Consider the following 19,202-nt stretch of genomic DNA (forward strand, 5'->3'; position numbering starts at 1 on the left):
TGGGCTGAATGGCCCCAGAGAGGAGCTTTCCTTCCTGTTGGGGGAATGCCTTAATTTTGACAAAGCTGTCAATGAATGAGTGGCAGTCACATGTCTTTATTGTGATAGATGTAATCCCTATATTTTACTGGGGAGTCCAAGTAATTTTGTACAAGTGATAGAGCAATAAGTAGACTGTGGTGACACTTTTTGAGGGGTAGGCTTTCTTAGAGCTTGGCTGGGGTGTGGTGTATGTTTGTGTGACAGGGAGCTCATGCACAATGGTGACAGGCAGTGTTGACTTCGGTCACACTCCTCAAAGCATACCCTGTGCATTTGATATTCACAGAAAATATCTCTGGCACATTTATTTTCTTACCTTCTTGGTGAAGCAACAGACCTTTTTGACAGCTTATCAGCATCCTGGATTCTAAACAAGTGTTTGCGGATGTAAGGGTACGAGAGTCCAACATTTCTGTGATGGAAGACACTTTGAACCCTAAATAACAATATTCCAAAAGCTGTGACTAAGAATATAAGCTTGCACATTTGCAGAATCACAAAACTTTGTAATTTTTGTAGGTATGTTGGTGAGACTTTGTCCGTCCATACCTATAAACACTTGAGAAAGTTATAGGTTTGGTTTTTCCATTTGTGCAGGATTGCTGGTTGAATAAAAAAAAAGGAAACAACACAAAGGGAAAAAAATCTTATGTTGTCACTAAGAAGCTTCCAGTGCTGAGTAGCTACCACATACCTTGGTTGTGCAACCTCTCTGTTGTGTTAAGACTGTAGCTTTGCTTGTGTTGCTGAACACCGTTGCTTAGCACTGTCCTCCAGAATTTGCTAAGCTGCATCCTTCACTTGTGTCATAAATAATCTCTCAGAAATGACAGCTTGTATGGGCTTTTCCCATTTTGCTGCTGTCCATACGAATTGGCCTTGAGTGAAGTAGTGAAATGCCCTTCTTTGGTGGTGCCTGGACTTTGTGCCTCCTCCAAGGCCTCTGGTCGAACAAGCTTCTGATTGCAGCCTTGGGCGCCGGAGCGTGGCAGATTTAAAGGCAGTACAAGCTCACCCTGTGAGAAGGCTTATTTTTGTCAGCACAATGCAAATGCTTCCAGAGAAAGTGTGCATTGTTCAGAAGGGGATGCTGTATGTCCTCATTTCCTTCAGATACATGTTGCAATAGGTTGATGAAGTGTAAGCAAGGGCTTCTTGGTTCTGCGGAAGGCCTTGTACAGTATTGAATTCGGAAAGCTGTGACTTTCAATTAGAAATGCAGCCGCAGTTGCTGGCAACTCTCTTGGAAGTGAAAGGTCAGGGTGACTCTTGTTCATTTGTGCAGCAGTGTTCTTATATACTGCACTTCACAGAGCAATGTAAGCCAAATAGACACAGATCCTTGTCTTCAGTCTCTTAAGGCTTAAATGCTGACACTTGGGGAGATGGCAGAAAAGGAGATGGTAAGAATAGAGGATGAGTAGAAGCGAATGGCATGACAGGTATTTAGGGCTGTGCTGGATAACTTGGAGGATGTATGGCTGCCACTGAAAACTCTGCCACTCTTCACCTCCTACATTACCTCCTTTCCCTCAACAGTATTTTTTAATTGACACCCCCTTGTCGTGGAGGAGAGGCTTGCGTATCCTAATGAATTTGTGAGCTATGCTGGCAGTGGTATAATAGCCACCGGCAGGGCCTACCATGCCAGACAGGTCACAACCAAAGGGTCTGACCAAGAGCGTCAAAGGGCAGGATGGGCTCTCTAGCCTTATGGCAATCATCCTAGGAGAAGGAAAACTCTAATCCCAAACCCGGGCAGATGGTGCTCCTCTAACCCTGTAAGGTCAACCATCTAAGAGAAGGAAACTCTAATCAAACCTACGACCCGAGGACCTCGCTGCCACCGTCCATGCTTGTCAAGGCCTCAGCAGATGAACCTCTGGTTTAAAGGGTGAGGCCAGTTCTGTGCACGCTGCGCTCCACCAGAAAAACCCATTGCACAGGCTCCAAGGATAAATCCAGTTTCCAAAGCGTGGGATGAGTCCTTCCTGAATCTTTGTTCGCAAAGAAAAGCCAGAGAGAGATTTAAAAAAAATTATTTTATTGTATTAAGATCATTAAGTAACACAAATGTACATGTATACATATACGCATTATACACCTTACAAACAGACCTTACATATAGATAATATAGAGATACTTTATAGACATATCAAACAAATACCAGAAACCCACAACAACTAACACCAAGATAACAAAAGCAAAACAGAGACACTAACTTCCTGAACTCCCTCAACAGTATTTGGTGCATTTTGTTCGGCCCAATAAAGATATCACTGTTCTGTGGATTTTGGACATTACTGTAGTATCTGGTGGGTATGGAAGTGTGTAATGCTAGATGGATGGAATCTATAAAAGATCATGAGGATGACTTTGCAGGAACAGAACAACGGACGACAAGGAGTCTTGGAGATGTCTCATCCACAGCAGCAAAAAATGTGATATCAACCTGGAATGTGAACATCTCAGTGTGATGCCATCATATTGCATCTTCTCGTCTGCCATCTTTATTGCAAGAAAAGGGAAGACCAGTGGCTGAAGGCTTTCAGCACTGTGTTCCAGGCTGTTTCCACCCTTTGGCTTCCGAGGATCCTTTTGAAAATGTGTAAATATTGAAGCAGCATCCCAGCAGATTTTTTTGTTTGTTTATATGCATTGGCGGCATGAAATCACATTCTGCAGACTGAAGAGTTACCCAGTACCTGAAACACTGGAGTCCAGGTCTACCAAAATGAAATATGAAGGCAAGAATGTATACAGTGGGACCCTCCACATTTGCCTGAGTTAGGGGCACAGGGCCCCTGTGAAAGTGGGAAAACCGCAAATTAAAAAATCTCTATTTTTTTAATTCAGAGATCATCTTTCTAGAAATCTCTAGGTCCTCCAGGGCAGCTCTCTGGTCAACATCTACTGGAAGTTGTCCATAGAATTGCACTGGAGGATCTACAAATGCCTAGAGAAGTGTTCTCTCTAGGAATCTTTAAATCCTCCAGCATGACTTTCAGCAGAAGATAACCACTGGCGGTCCTAGAGAATCAAATCTGTGAACAATCACATCCACAAAAGTCAAAGCCACAAATATGGAGGGCCAACTGTACTAATATTGGCACATTCAGCTGGCTTTTTAAAAATTTGAATATTGCCTACTTCTTGTGTTCTCTGGTTTTATTTTTCTTTCCTCACTTATCCTGACAGTTTCCAACTTCCAATATTGATTATTTTTCACCCCCTCGTCCTTGTTTTCCTGAGCTTTCTACCAGCCAGATACCCTTCTTTCTTTAGTTTGTTATTTTTTGCATAACTAATGACCCTCTCCAGAATGGTAAATCATGCTCAGATGCATGTTTTTATGTACTACATTTATATATATAGTCTTTCTGCCAATGTCCTGAAGGTGGTTTGCATTTTATACTAATGCCTTGTGATATAACAAGTATAATATAAAAAGGACTAGGCAGAAAATAATTAAATACAGTGTTTTGGAGGGCTTCTTTTTCACACTGTTTATATGATGCAGTGTTGTGGGCTGCATATATGCATAGTTCTGTGGGCTATCATAACCCACATCTCTTTTTGGCCACCGCTAGACACAGCATAATAAGAGAATATTATGTTGTGTTGGGCTGTATTTTAAACACTCAAAACAGGGGAAATTTGCATCATGGGTTTTGGCCTTGAGCTTGCTGGTGGAGATGTTTTTGGGAGAACACAGGCCTTGGAAGTCCCCAAGCCAAATGGTGAAGAAAATTGGGATGAAATCTAAAGCCATACATAAATTCAGGTAGAGAGTATGGCCATATTTCATAGAATCATAGAGTTGGAAGAGACTGCAAGGGCCATCCAGTCCAACCCCATTCTGCCATGCAGGAAATCCAAATCAAAGCATCCCCAGCAGATGGCCGTCTAGCCTCTGCTTAAAGACCTCCAAGGAAGGAGACACCACTACACTCCGAGGAAGGAGTGTGTTCCACTGTTGAACAGCCCTTACTCTCAGGAAGTTCTTCCTAATGTTGAGGTGGAATCCCTTTTCCTGTAGCTTGCATCCATTGTTCCGGGTCCTGTTCTCTGGAGCAGAAGAAAACAAGCTTGCTCCCTCCTCAATATGACATCCTTTCACATATTTAAACAGGGCTATCATATCACCTCTTAACCTTCTCTTCTCCAGGCTAAACATCCCCAGCTCCCTGAGTCGTTCCTCATAGGGCAAGGTTTCCAGACCTTTCACCATTTTAGTCGCCCTCCTCTGGACACACTCCAGTTTCTCAATGTCCTTTTTGAATTGTGGTGCCCAGAACTGGACACAATATTCCAGGTGGGGCCTGACCAGAGCAGAATAGAGTGGCACTATTACTTCTCTTGATCTAGACACTATACTTTTATTGATGCAGCCTAAAATTGCATTGGCCTTTTTAGCTGCCACGTCGCACTGTTGACTCATGTTCAACTTGTGGTCTACTTGGACTCCCAGATCCCTTTCACATGTAGTTTCATTCAGCCAGGTGTCTCCCATCCTATATCTGTGCATTTCATTTTTCTGCCCTAAGTGCAGTACCTTACATTTCTCTGTGTTGAATTTCATTTTGTTAGCTTTGGCCCAGCTTTCTAGTCTATTCCGATCATTTTGAATGTTGATCCTGTCCTCTGGAGTATTAGCTATTCCTCCTAATTTGGTGTCATCTGCAAATTTGATAAGTATGCTCCCAATTCTGTCATCCAGGTCATTGATAAAGATGTTGAATACCACTGGCCCCAGGACAGAGCCCTGTGGGACCCCACTGGTCACTTCTCTCCAGGCTGAAAAAGAGCCATTGTTGAGCACCCTTTGGGTTCGGCTGGTCAACCAATTACAACTCCATGTAACAGTTACTTTGTCTAGCCCACATTTTACAAGCTTGTTTGCAAGAATGTCGTGGGAAACCTTGTCAAAGGCCTTACTGAAATCAAGATATACTATATCCACAGCATTCCCTTCATCTACCAAGCTGGTAATTTTATCAAAGAAAGAGATCAGATTTGTCTGGCATGACTTGTTTCTCTGAAACCCATGTTGACTTTTTGTGATTATGGCATTGCCTTCTAGATGTTCACAGACTCTCTGTTTAATGATCTGCTCTAGAATCTCTCCTGGGATTGATGTCAGACTAACTGGACGATAATTGTTGGGATCCTCTTTTTTCCCCGTTTTGAAGATGGGGACAATGTTTGCCCTCCTCCAGTCTGCTGGGATTTCTCCTGTTTTCCAGGAGTTTTCAAATATGATTGCCAATGGCTCAGATATTACATTTGCCAGTTCTTTTAGTACCCTTGGATGTAGTTCATCTGGTCCTGGAGACTTAAATTCATTTAGATTAACAAGGCATTCCTCTACTATCTCTTTACTTATTCTGTGCTGAACTTCCCCTATTCTGTCCTCTGCTCCATTATCCTCAGGTTGAGCACCCTTTGCCTTTTCTGAGAAGACTGAGGCAAAGAAGGTGTTGAGGAATTCTGCCTTTTCTCTGTTCTCTGTTAACATTTTGCCATCTTCTCCACACAGTGGCCCTACCATTTCCTTCTTCTTCCTTTTGCTGCGGACATATCCAAAAAATCCCTTTTTATTCTTTTTAACCTCTCTAGCAAGCCTGAGTTCATTCTGCGCTTTAGCTTTTCTGACTTTACCCCTACACATGCCTGCTATTTCTTTGAATTCCTTTTTCGTGATTTCCCCCTTTTTCCATTTCTTATACATGTTCCGTTTCAAACTCAGCTCAGTTGAAAGTTCCTTAGTCATCCATCCTGGTTTCTTGAGACACCTCCCATTTTTCTTTCTCACTGGAACTGTTTGAAATTGTGCCTTCAGTATCTCTCTTTTGAGAAACTCCCATCCATCCTGAACTCCCTTCCCTTTTAGTATTCCTGACCATGGGATCACCCTCAGTACTTCTCTAAGTTTACTGAAATCCGCTTTCCTAAAATCTAGGATGCGTGTCTGACTATGCCTGGCTTCTCCTTTCCATTGTATAACAAACTCCAGGAGAACATGGTCACATCCACCTAATGATCCCACCACTTGTACCCCATTAACCAAGTCATCCTTGTTGGTTAGGATCAGATCCAAAATAGCTGACCCCCTTGTTGCCTCTTCCACCTTTTGGACAATGAAATTGTCTTCCAGGCAAGTGAGGAATGTGCAAGACCTTGAGGATTTGGCTGAGTTTAACTTCCAGAAAACATCAGGGTAGTTGAAGTCACCCATTACTACTACATCTCTCTTTTCTGACTGTGTGGTCATCTGTTCTAGAAAGACATCATCCAATTCCTCAGTCTGACTTGGGGGTCTGTAGTAGACTCCCACCGTAACATCCTTGTTGTTTCCCTCCCCTTTAATTTTTATCCAGATGCTCTCCACCTGTCTTCCAGGATTGATGTCCTGGATCTCTTCACTGGTGTAAATATCTCTGACATATAGTGCTATTCCTCCTCCTTTCCTGTTTGGTCTGTTTCTCTTAAAAAGGTTATACCCCTCTATTTCCACATTCCAGTCATGAGACTCATCCCACCAGGTTTCAGTGAGGCCTATTATCATATTTGCTTTGCTGTACTAGGAGTTCAAGTTCATCTTGCTTATTTCCCATGCTCTGTGCATTAGTGTAGAGACATAGCAGACCACGGGTCCCATTTACTTGCTGCTTGTGCAAGTTTTTTTGCCTCCCACTGTTGGGTCCTTGCACTGTTTGCCTTGTTTCCTCTATGTCAGTTTGACTATTTTCTCCAGCCCTTTCGCCTTCCTTAATATTGTCTCCCTTCCCCACGGAACTCAGTTTAAGCCCTCCTGATCAAGTTCTTGAGACTGTTGGCAAAAACATTTCTTCCATCTGGCTTGAAATGCAACCCGTCCGTTGCAAGAAGTCCCTCCTCATGGAACCGCAGCCCATGATCAAAGAATCCAAATCGTTCTCAGCGGCACCATCTGCGAAGCCAGTTGTTCACATCCGCTATTTTCCTCTCCCTTCCTGGACCGTGCCCTTCAACTGGCAGAAGAGACGAGATGACAACCTGTACATCCATTCCTTTCAGCTTCCTACCAAGCACCTCGTAATCCCTTTTGATGTTCTGTAGGCTTTGCCTTGCAGTATCATTGGTTCCCACGTGGACCAAAAGGAAGGGGTATTGGTCAGTAGGCTTGACCAGTCTTGTCAGCCTCTCTGTCACATCACGGATCTTTGCCCCTGGAAGACAACACACCTCTCGAGACATCTTATCAGGCCTACAAATCACTGCTTCTGTACCCCTCAGCAAAGAGTCCCCCACTATGACCACACGCCTCCTATGAGGTTTAGCAGCGGCTGTTCCCTTGGGTGGGACTCTCAGGCTTGCCTGCTCTGTCCCTGAAGTCTGTCCATGCTGCTCTTCTTCATCCTCCTTGATAAGGGAAAGAGCTTCGAATCGATTCTCTAGCTGCAAGCTCCCCAAACAATCCTTTCTTGGCCTACTTCTCTGTGTGACATTCCTCCAACTGTCTGCCTCCTGTTTATGTGAAGTGACCTCCTCGGCTCCAGCATCCTCCTCTGCGTGGTATTCGTCCAGGATTGTTAGTTCTATTGTGTCCAGGAAATCCTCCTGCTCCCTAATATGCTGAAGTGTAGCTACTCTGGACTCCAACTGCTGCACTTTCTTCTCCAAGAGGGCTACCAACTTGCACTTGGTGCATGTGAAGTTCTCCACTTCTGTAGGCAAGAAGACAAACATTCCACAAGTGACTGCCATGGTTCCGTCAGTGTCCATACTGAAAAGTCTTAGGAAATTACTGGAACAGGACTGTGGGCTTTCTCCTGAAAAAAAGAATCCTCCAGAAAAGAATCCTTCAGAATCCAATAAAACTGTGAGCCATAAGGAGAGCCATTTTGGATCAGACTCTGTTGGATCCTAGGTCAACCAATGTTCTTCCTTCATTATTTATTGATTGATTGATTGATTGATTGATTGATTGATTGTATTTAAACCCCGCTCTTTAGAAATCCTCTCAGAGCGGCTGTGGCCAGATAACTATGGAAAAATGGGACATAGAGTCCTGGATGAGTTTCTGCCTGATAGCAAGGCAGAGCTGCTTTTTTAGAAGCCGAGTTATACCTTGCTCATTTTTCATTGCTGAGAGATGAAAGTTTTCATTTCACTCTTTTCTTGGTTTTTTCAGGCCTTGTCACTTTGACTTCTGTGGCTCTACATGTCATTTCTAGCATAAGTTCAGCCCAAGATTTAATTGTAGTTTCCCGGCTTGCTGAAGCTAATCCCAAACCTAGTGTACAGCAACAATATTTGCTGTGTAAGGGTTTTTATATACTGTATATATAAAATGAAGAATTTCATCCTGAAAATGCAAATTAGGTATTAACGCAAAACAGACAAATCGATGGGCACAGTTCTGAGCAAGGTAGAAAACTAGCTTGCCCCTGTAATGGAGGATAAACCAAGGCCAGCACTTAAAACTTTACAGTTTTCCTGCAGGTCTGTGAAATACGAGACCTCTTTGCATTTGCCCCTCCTGTGCATGACAGAAATGAGGTAATGAGGCACGTCTTGGTTGAGCCTTTTGAGGACTGGACTGCAGATTTCTTACTGCGGTGTTGCTATAGCAATATATATGTGACTGTAGCTCATCCTGCAGTCAGCTTGTCATGGCAAGTGTTAGTACGCAGGACACACAAGGAACAGGGGAAGGGTTCTTACGGTTAAATGACAGGAGCCTAAGTGTCGCTCTGGAGCGGTTGCCAATTTATTAAGTCATCATAGTTTTCTCTTGTTTGTGTTGTGTATTTTGCCTGAGTAGCCCTGTGTATGTACACATACATAGTCAAGTCTTCTAGTGCCTTAAAAGATAACTCTCCAGAGTCATACAGCTGAAATGCAGTTGCCTGTTTGACCCCAGAACATGTGAAATGTACCATAGGTAAGGTGTGGAGGGTGAAGAGGTAGCTGTAAAAGTGCCCCATTGCTGGGAGAGTCCCATTTCATAGACCATCCTGTTTCTCATACTGCAGAAATAATCTGGTTTGACATCACTTTAACTGCCAGGGCTCAATGCTATGGAATTCTGGGAATTGTAGCTTGCAGTGGCACCAGAGCGCCGAAGCTCTTTCTGTCAGCAATTCTGACAACACGCTTGCTGTCCTTAACACTACACCACATAATTAGAGCCAAATCTTGCGACTTATGTTTCTGAGCACATTCCTTATGGGGTTCATTACTGGTAGGTTAAAGCAGAGGGGGCCAAACTTTGGTCCTCCAGGTATTTTGGACTTTAGCTCCCAGAATTCCAGATCATGTCCCACACTGGATGTGGCTTCTGGGACTTGAAGGCCAAAACAAGCTGTGAACCAAAGTGTCAGAAACTGTGGGTTAAAGGACAGAATTCTCTATTGATTTACTGACACAGCTGGTGGATTCAGCAAACAGACCAGAAAACATCAGTATGTATCCAGTGTCAAACACCAGTTATTTTTAATACAGAGAGAGTAGTGTCGCCTAGCAAACTCCTTTTTGTAATGAGCTCCAAATAGGCAATAGTCAAAATAGAATTTATGATTACGAGTCGTGTGTTTATTTTCTAAAAATTTGAGATCTATACAGTAGCATGGCTGTAAAATAAATAATAATGATAACTCTCCCCCCCCTCCATTTTCCAGGACTGATGGCAGATGAATAAGCAAACATGGCCGCCATGGTTCCACCGGTAAAGCTGAAATGGCTTGAACATCTCAACAGCTCTTGGATCACAGAAGACAGCGAATCTATTGCCACAAGGGAAGGCGTCACGGTCCTGTACGCTAAGTTAGTCAGTAATAAAGAAGTAGTGCTGTTACCTCAGCAGGTTCTCTGTCTCAAAGGGCCCCAGCTACCAGACTTTGAGCGAGAGTCTTTGTCCAGCGATGAACAGGACCACTACTTGGATGCCCTTCTTAGCAGCCAGCTGGCTCTGGCTAAGATGGTGTGCTCAGATTCCCCCTTTGCTGGAGCGCTTCGCAAACGCCTGCTTGTGTTGCAGCGCATCTTTTACGCACTTTCTAATAAATATCACGATAAAGGCAAGGTCAAACAGCAGCAGCATTCTCCTGAAAGCAGCTCAGGATCGACAGACATCCATTCTGTCAGCGAGCGTCCGAGGTCAAGCACAGATGCGCTGATAGAAATGGGGGTCCGAACTGGACTGAGCCTCTTGTTTGCGCTGCTTCGACAGAGCTGGATGATGCCCGCTTCTGGAACGGGGCTTAGTCTTTGCAACGACGTCATCCACACTGCCATAGAGGTGGTGAGCTCTTTGCCACCTTTGTCTCTAGCAAATGAAAGTAAGATCCCAGCCATGGGACTGGATTGCCTGTCTCAGGTCACAACATTTCTTAAAGGAGTAACGATTCCCAACTCCGGAGCAGACACTCTCGGCCGACGGCTGGCCTCTGAGCTCCTGCTTGGTTTGGCTGCTCAGCGTGGGTCACTCCGGTACCTCCTGGAATGGATCGAGATGGCGCTGAGCGCCTCGGCCGTGGTCAACACAATGGAGAAAAGCAGAATGCTGCAGGCACAGGAAGGGATGATCAGTTTCGATTGCTTCATGAATATACTAATGCAAATGCGGCGATCGTTGGTATGTGTGTCCCATGTGTGTTTGAAATGATTGTCTTAATGGAAGCCGGGGTGAGCATTTAAGAGGTTCATGGTTACCGCTGCTAGTACCACTGTAGCATTAAGAGGAATTTTGTGGATTGTGCTGGCTGGGTTGTGCATTAAATCTTACCTCCTTGAGTCATGCCTTGTGGCTTTAAAATAGTTTTGAAAGCACTTGAAAAGGTTTGGTTGCTGTTAAATGTAGTCTTGAAATGGTTTGGGCACTAATTACAGTCATCCTGATTTGGCAGAAAAGATAATGTCAAGACTAAGGTTTTGTAGCTGTATTCAGTTCTTAGGTTTACTCTAAATAAAAATAAACGCAAAAATACTGTAATTCAATCATGGAGGAGTCTAAGGCGCGTTACAGACCGCTGAATTGCGGCGGTCTGCTGCCGGCGCCGCTTGCAGCATCCGGGAGCCGCAGCTTCTAAACCGCGGGACTCCTGGATGCTGCAAGGAAGGAGCGCAGAAATTGCGCTCCTTCCTGGGCTCCAGAAGTGGCGCCGCAAGGCGCACTTTCGCAGCGTCACTTCCGCCGCGACACGTCTGGACGCTAGGCGTCCAAGACGTCAAAATGGCGGCTGTTACGGACGTCCCAAATGGCGGTCTGTAACCCGCCTATGATTTATTTTTAAGTCCTTACAGTTTTAAAGAAAGGATTATTTCTATCCTCTAGTTCATGCAGATGTGTGAATATCCCTGCCCATTAAATAATATTGGGTGCGACCAGCCACGTTTTTCCCCATCTGCCAGGCAGCAGAACTAAAACACCATGGATGGAAAGGGTCCACTGTAATTGTGTTTCTGGGTCTTTTCTAACAGAAACTTTGGGAGAAGAAACATGGAAAGAATATAGGGATGGATTCTCACCCCACAAAAAAAAGAGAACTTTTTATCTAAAATTGGTATATGTGAAACAAACAAGTCAGGTGGCAAAAACATTTTGAACCTTCTAGAGACCTCTTGAAGGCTTCCTCCAGGATGCATTTGGGGATAACCTTTTTCTTTCACCAGCCTCTACTTTTTTTAGGATTTCTCTTTGGGCAACCAAACTATAGAATAATACATTTTTAAAAATGCTGGGAATTGTTGGTGAGGCAGGCATATCTGTTTTCCCTTTTCTCTCTGTTTAGCTGTTCACACATGCTCAGTGAGGGATTCTGGAGGTAACTGCCATTTGCCTTGGCTGTTACAGCCAGGCACATACAGCTACAGTTAAATCAGCTTGAGCTCTTTCTCAGCTCAGCCTTTGCTTATTGCATTGTTTACTGCAGACATGCTGCTGCAACCCAGCACCAAATGTTTTTGTTTCTGCATCCCTCCTTTACCAGAGGAAGAGAAAGAAAGGGAGCTGGGCAAACATCGGAAGGCTTTGTAAAAAGGAACTTCTTTGTCAGAGATTTTGTTAATAGCTATGACTAGCTTGAGGAAAAGTGTGCCTCCTTTTGATGCATTTTCCTATAGGGAAATGTTCAGTTTCATGGAGGATAAAATAATTTTTTGATGTGTTCTATGTAAGCACAGCGGTATTGCAATGATTACTGCCTCAGTGCCATTTTGCCTTCCAGGGATCATCTGCTGATCGAAGCCAGTGGAGGGAACCAACAAGAACCTCGGAAGGTTTATGTTCTCTTTATGAGGCAGCTTTGTGCCTCTTTGAGGAGGTATGTCTCTCTCATCATAAATTAAGGGTTGATCTGTTTACATCTGAAATTCATGGGGTCACCATACATTGACAGGTGACTTTGAAGGCTCGTAAACATACACAAAGAATATGCTCTCAGTTAATATCAATAGTCTGATTAAACATAACAGCATATAGTCTCTGAAAGTGAGTGATGACTCCAGTTTTACAAGAGGGAAGTGTGAGAAGTGTGAAGCTGTATATGTATATATAGTAGCTGTCCAGGTACTCATTAATCTGAGTTCTGTGCCTGTGACAGAACATTAGATTAAAGCAAATGATGAGTTTAGACAGTGTGCTAAAATTAAGGCGCTTTCATGATAGGCGGCCATAGCTCTTCCTCACCTTCCTGAAATATATGCATTTCTTTGGACAGGTTTGTCGCATGGCCTCAGACTACTCCAGGACATGTGCCAGCCCTGACAGTGTTCAAACTGGCGATACTCCCGTTGTCTCTGAAACGTGTGAGGTGTATGTTTGGGGTAGCAACAGCAGCCACCAACTTGTGGAAGGAACGCAAGAGAAAATTCTTCAGCCTAAGTTGGCTCCAAGCTTCTCTGATGCTCAGACAGTGAGTGGCTTTCTTTCAGGCTTGCATTTAGGAGTAGGTTGTCAGCATAGTAAAAATTCTCTAATTGGGCCTATAAGAGGGTCTTGTGTTCTGAAAACTGATTCTTTAATTCGGCCTATAAGAGGGTCTTGTGTTCTGAAAATACAAACTTTAACCATAGCCGTGGTTTTTTGTGGGTTTTTCGGACTATAAGGCCATGTTCTAGAAGATTTTCTTCCTAATGTTTCGCCAGCATCTGTGGCTGGCATCTTTAGAGAATACTTGCCTGGAAAAAGTGGGTCTATATAAAAACCCATAGAAAACCATGGATGCCGGCCATGAAAGACTTCGAATTCACGTTAACCATAGCCAAACAGTTCTGGACAATTTTTAATGTTCCTTAATCTTCTCTCCCCAATAGATTGAAGCTGGCCAGTACTGTACCTTTGTAATATCTACGGATGGTTCAGTTCGAGCTTGTGGCAAAGGCAGCTATGGCCGGCTAGGACTTGGTGATTCCAACAATCAATCCACTCTGAAAAAGCTGACTTTTGAGCCTCACCGATCTATCAAAAAGGTGTCATCATCTAAAGGTTCTGATGGCCACACGTTGGCATTCACAACAGAAGGCGAAGTCTTCAGCTGGGGCGATGGTGACTATGGGAAACTGGGCCATGGAAATAGCTCGACACAGAAATACCCCAAACTTATCCAGGGCCCTTTGCAAGGAAAGGTAGGTTGCACACAGGAAGTGTTTGTTTTTTTTTTAATTTTATCCCCACCTTGTTGCTTAGGAGACTTCATGTATCTATAAGGGTTTTTTTTTCCAACTATGTTCCATTGCTTTCTTTATTTGTTGCCATTCAGTGGTCCAGAACAGTTGTTTGCTGTCCTCTGTGTTCCATTGGAGACAGATTGTTTTTTCAAGGAAATGTTTTGCCAGAGGCTGGGCACTTTCAGCTTCCTTACCAGACCCTATTCTTTACCTTTACCTGTTTTTTACTATTTACTACTTTACTAGGTTCAGTAGGCCTCTTGAAGTATGACTTGAAGTTTCTTTGTGTTTTCTAAAACTGGCAAGATAATACTCTGCCCTTCATTTCTCAGTTGCAAAGTGGTTTGCAGGAGTTTTAAAACACAAGAAGAAAATAGATTGTCGTACAATCACAAAGTGATTCACCTGATTTTTAGCTTACTTGCCATTGGTGTGAAATTTGCTCACACTTTAGCTTCATATTTGAGGTACAGGGGGGTAGAGACCTATTTCTCCCTCGGTTATGATAGTTAATATGATCTTTGCACATCTGCCAGAGGTTAACACACAGTTAAAATTGAGAGCAGGACAGCTACATTCTATATGTACCCTGGGTAAAGACAGAACTGCAGGCTTTACGTTTTATAATAGGAGGCAGTTAGAACAGGAGCAAAATGGAGATTACTTCAGGGGCAGTGACGGGGAAGAACTTCTCAGTTTGGGTTGTTGTATTGATAGTGGCATTTCCAGCAACACTTCACTCGGTTTTTTCTCTTTTGTATACTCTGCAGGTAGTGGTATGTGTTTCAGCAGGATACCGACACAGTGCTGCTGTTACAGAAGATGGTGAATTATATACTTGGGGAGAAGGAGATTTTGGCCGGCTAGGTAATGGAAACTGTTTTTGACATAAAGGCATCCTCTCCCCACATTTTAAAAAATATAGTTAATATTTTATTCAGATGAATTGTAATCTAACCACAACAGCAACAGACTATAAGAGAAAGGTGGGAACTGCACAGCCTTCCACGTGTTGTTGAACTGAGATTTTCAGCATTCATTCTCATTGGCTATTATCGTTAAGATTGCTGTATGTTGTAGTCCAGGCACATGGAGGCTGTGGATGTTAAAGGCAAAAGGCACTTTTGTTCTCCTTATGTAAGGAATTCTGCACCAGTGTGTTTGACCCTGTCTTTTGGGAGGAATTAGATAAAAAGGGGTTTCAGTGTTGGCCACTTGATAAAGATAGTCATGTCAAGACTTGTTTGGCATTTGCTCTTTTTTTGGTTTATTTACACCATCAGTCATTAATCTTCCTCCAGGGAACAGATGAACGAATGAACGAATCTTTATTGGGTTCATAGACCAGCATTAGCACCCTTCCAGTGAAAATAGTTGTGCCCAAGTGATCTTCACATCCATTGTGCTTTCAGTCCTACCAAACTGAATGGATAATGTATTTATTACATATGGATCATTGTCTGCATAGATTTACTACAAGTTGGCTGATGTGTGTGTGTGTGTGTGTGTGTGTGTGTGTGTATATATATATATATATATATAAATTTTACTCACCTTTTCCTTGACTTTGTTTATTTGCTATTGATCAGTGTTGTGGATCAGGTCTTCTATTCACTTTCATTTCTTTTGAGGGCCACAGGATTCCATACCCTGATCTGAGAAAAAGCAAAATAAACTTTATGCCCATTTGGCAAAGCTTACCACTAGTTCTGTTTGAGTTTAACAGTATACTGAACTATTGACCATATTTTTTGCTATACATTTCCTCTAGACCTAAATAATGTTTCACTATAAAATAAAATAAAAGGAGGAAAAAGAAAACCTTTTCAAAAGACTACATATATATTTTTTCTTTTCTTTTCTAAGGTCATGGTGATAGCAACAGCCGTAATATTCCAACTTTAGTAAAGGATATTAGCAACGTAGGAGAGGTTTCCTGTGGCAGCTCACATACTATAGCTTTATCCAAAGATGGACGAACTGTGTGGTCATTTGGAGGAGGAGATAATGGTAATGTAATTCCATGTTTTTTTCTCTTTGTCAGTTATTGGGACTGTGTAGAGTACTCTCTCTTTCTCTCTCTCTGATCCATTGAATCTTAATTTGCCTCCTCTGTTCTTCATTTCTTCTCTTTTTGTGTAAAAAAAAAAGGCAGTGATCATGTTCAGATGATGGTTGGTGGCTCCTTAAAATATAATTGATCAAATTTTGGCCACACTATTCTCACTTTCCCCACTCTTTTCTGTCACATACATGCCTCACCATGGAGATTCTGGCTTGTCTTAAGCATTGTAGTATGACCACTGTTGCTTCAGGAGATACGTTCCCAGACTTACTGCAGATAGTGAAAATCTCAGATAATATTGAACCCTGTATTTCTGGCTGAGGTTGATCATAGAGTTGTTCTGGAGGACCTCCAGATCCTACAGAGGTGTTTTCTCTAGGTATCTGGAGGTCATCCAGCGTGAGTCTGTGCTCAAAGCTCCCCCAGAAATTGACCAGTCACACTGGAGGACCATCAGATGTCTAGAGAGACCATATTTTTCTGATGTGGTCAAGTGAAACTGCAAGTCCCAGTCCTGTGGATGAGGAGAGGACCATACTGTATAATGATTCTTGTCCCCTGATGTGTATTTAGAGAAGCCTCTCTGCAAAATTGCTGCTATGATTCCACATTTTCACAGCATTGTTGCAAAAGTGCAGGTTACTTTTTCAGTTTAAGACTGCATACTATGTTGAATTTGTATTTATTGCCCTTGAGGTGCAGGATGGTTCCTTAACATCATGCTTGTCTTGTATGTGATGCCAACAGGCAAACTTGGTCATGGTGACACCAACAGAGTGTATAAACCTAAAGTTATAGAAGCCCTACAGGGAATGTTCATCCGGAAGGTTTGTGCGGGAAGTCAGTCTTCACTTGCTCTAACATCAACAGGGCAGGTAAGCATGAAGCGTCATTAGAAAATCCAGTACACAGAAATTGCTAATTTGTAAATAGTTTTTCCTAATGTAAGTTTCTTGTGGCCCAGTCACGACTTGGGAGTAAAAAAAAGAGGAAATTAATTTGGTTTATGAAAGCTTTCTTGCCTGCTGACTGTGGGAAAGTGATTATTTGCAAATGTGGAAAGAAGTGATTTTGGTTTTGTTTGCTTCCTTTGTTTAATTCATAGGCCATTTTCTATTCAAATAATTATTAGCACTCAGCATTCAAGAAATGAAGGGCAAACTGTATAAAACGTAACAGCATAACGATGTTCACATCCCAAATTTTTGTAACAACTGACGTGCACACAGTTGATACCGAACATCCTTTTCAAGGCATACATTGTAGAAATCTTTGGTCAGCTTGTAAAAATTCTCAAGTGTACAGGTAATAAAGAAAATGGTTAACAAATACATCAGCTTTACCAGCAAAGGACTGTAAATGATATGATTTGGTGGTTCTTGGCATATTGATAATTGTGGGCAGAAGTTTATACCTGATTTCTTTGTGTACACATTGAAGTCAGGGCTGCAACCTTTAGTCACCTAAACAGTAAAAAATAACAACCCTTGTAATTGTCTTATTATTTGGGCAGTAGATCTGAATTTTTCTGGGAACCAAAATCCATGGATGCTCAAGTCCCATTGTCCCTAATGGCAGCATGTGCCTGACTTAGTGTTGGGTGGGGGCTTTTGGACTCACAACAGGGAGATTTTGTGCATTGTCCATTTTTTTGATCCAGGTGTACGCATGGGGTTGTGGGGCCTGCCTAGGATGTGGGTCTTCAGAAGCTACTGCCCTCAGGCCCAAGCTGATTGAAGAGTTGGCTGCGACACGGATTGTGGATATTTCCATCGGGGACAGCCACTGCTTGGCGCTTTCTCATGGTAAAACTTCTCATCATTGTAATGCCAGTGCTGTGACTTTATTTCTGGGGGCATAAACAGGGTTCAGTATACATTGTTTTTACTGTCACTGTTGTGTTTGTTTAGATAATGAAGTGTATGCTTGGGGTAACAATTCCATGGGTCAGTGTGGCCAGGGGAACTCCACAGGCCCCATCACTAAACCAAAGAAAGTGAGTGGCTTAGATGGAGTGGCAATCCAGCAGATTTCGGCCGGAACGTCACATAGTCTTGCCTGGACAGCCCTTCCCAGAGACAGGTAAGTGGATTGTTCTTAGGCTTTGGTTGGTCTTTGGGGGGGGGGAGGATTATGTGATTCTGCATAAATTACTTTTGATTAATTTTAATTGTTTTATACACTTTTTTGAATTGTTTTATATACTTTTATCTATATCATTAACATTTTAAACACTTTTCTCTGTTGTCCATTACACTGCAGGCTCTGCCATAAACAAACAAACAAACAAACAAACAAACAAACAATGCAACCCCCCTCCCCAAAAATGTTATGATTAAATGGCATTTCATCACAACGCTTCTTAAATACAGTGTTTGAGTGGTGTCCCTCCTTTCCCCTTGGGACTCATTTCTTTTTCCCTTCTCGAAAGGGACCTTGTTTAGTTTTCAGAACCTGTGTTTGCTTTTGTGCCTCCTTAGTTACCAGCCTCTCCTGGCATTATGCCTTTAATTATATTGTGCATCAGCATATTTGACTGTAATGCTGGACCCAACAGTATCAGAACTTGGTTTTGCAATGCACTTATGCCCCATTTATTTAGCAGGGGCTCAAATGACACAGCTGAAGGGAGGCCAAAGACAAACAAAATTTGATTTAAAAAGATGTTCAGGGGGAAGGAGGAGTATTACTTTTAGGAGTCCCTTTGTGTGCCTCTTATGTACCATTTTTTGGTAACATTCTTGGGATCCTAATGAAGGTACTGTGAAACTCTGATTTTTGCTCTTTTTAAAAGTGAATCACACAGCTGCTTTCTTTTTAATGTTAAATAGATGGCTCAGCATGCTGCACTGTATAAATTTAAGCTGATGGAACATGTATTTTTCCCTGACTTTGTCAACACTTTTGTGGTAGACCAGAATAAATTGTGAGATTATCTTACTTCTGTTGATCTAGCCAGAAGAGGCATGGATTTCTTGATTTTCTACCCCTGCCAGCTGTTTTAGGCAGTCTATAAATGCATTTTTTAACCTTAATATTTTTGTTGTTGTGGAAACCAGAAAAATTATAGTTATTTTAATTCTGTCATATGAGAATGGCTTGCTTTTTGAGTACAGGATGTTACATCGTGGATATTCTGATTTTATCAACCCAGGGAGAAAGATCTTTTTCTAATGCATTGTAGCTATTCTGCTTTATGACCTTATTTTCTTCTCTTACAGACAAGTTGTTGCCTGGCATCGACCTTACTGTGTGGATCTCGAAGAGAGTACCTTTTCCCACCTCCGTTCCTTCCTTGAGCAGTATTGTGACAAAATTAACAGCGAAATTCCTCCTCTTCCTTTCCCTTCCTCAAGGTACTTATTTATAAAGCATATATGAAATTTTAAATTCTCTGTATTGGCTGCATTGCCTTGCATAAGTCAATACAAACATTTGGAGA

At 42.5% G+C, this 19,202-nt stretch overlaps 1 protein-coding gene across 5 annotated transcripts in view; it reads left to right on the forward strand.

Moving 5' to 3' along the window:
* The window catches only part of LOC149307108 (putative E3 ubiquitin-protein ligase HERC1), a 90,036-nt gene that overhangs the window by 5,170 nt on the left and 65,664 nt on the right, over positions 1-19,202 (forward strand). For all 5 annotated transcript variants that reach the window (XM_089538144.1, XM_089538148.1, XM_089538145.1 and 2 more), the window contains exons 2-11: positions 9,708-10,663; positions 12,255-12,350; positions 12,747-12,941; positions 13,342-13,653; positions 14,466-14,562; positions 15,562-15,705; positions 16,508-16,635; positions 17,421-17,565; positions 17,671-17,842; positions 18,982-19,116. In XM_089538144.1, the coding sequence (XP_089394270.1) occupies positions 9,734-10,663; positions 12,255-12,350; positions 12,747-12,941; positions 13,342-13,653; positions 14,466-14,562; positions 15,562-15,705; positions 16,508-16,635; positions 17,421-17,565; positions 17,671-17,842; positions 18,982-19,116 (2,354 nt within the window). In that variant the 5' untranslated portion in view covers positions 9,708-9,733. The remainder of the gene's footprint in view (positions 1-9,707; positions 10,664-12,254; positions 12,351-12,746; positions 12,942-13,341; positions 13,654-14,465; positions 14,563-15,561; positions 15,706-16,507; positions 16,636-17,420; positions 17,566-17,670; positions 17,843-18,981; positions 19,117-19,202) is intronic.

This window comes from Sceloporus occidentalis, unplaced genomic scaffold (genome assembly GCF_023333645.1).
Source record: "Sceloporus occidentalis isolate IW3139 unplaced genomic scaffold, rSceOcc1.0.p SCAF_9, whole genome shotgun sequence".
Lineage (NCBI taxonomy): Eukaryota > Metazoa > Chordata > Lepidosauria > Squamata > Phrynosomatidae > Sceloporus > Sceloporus occidentalis.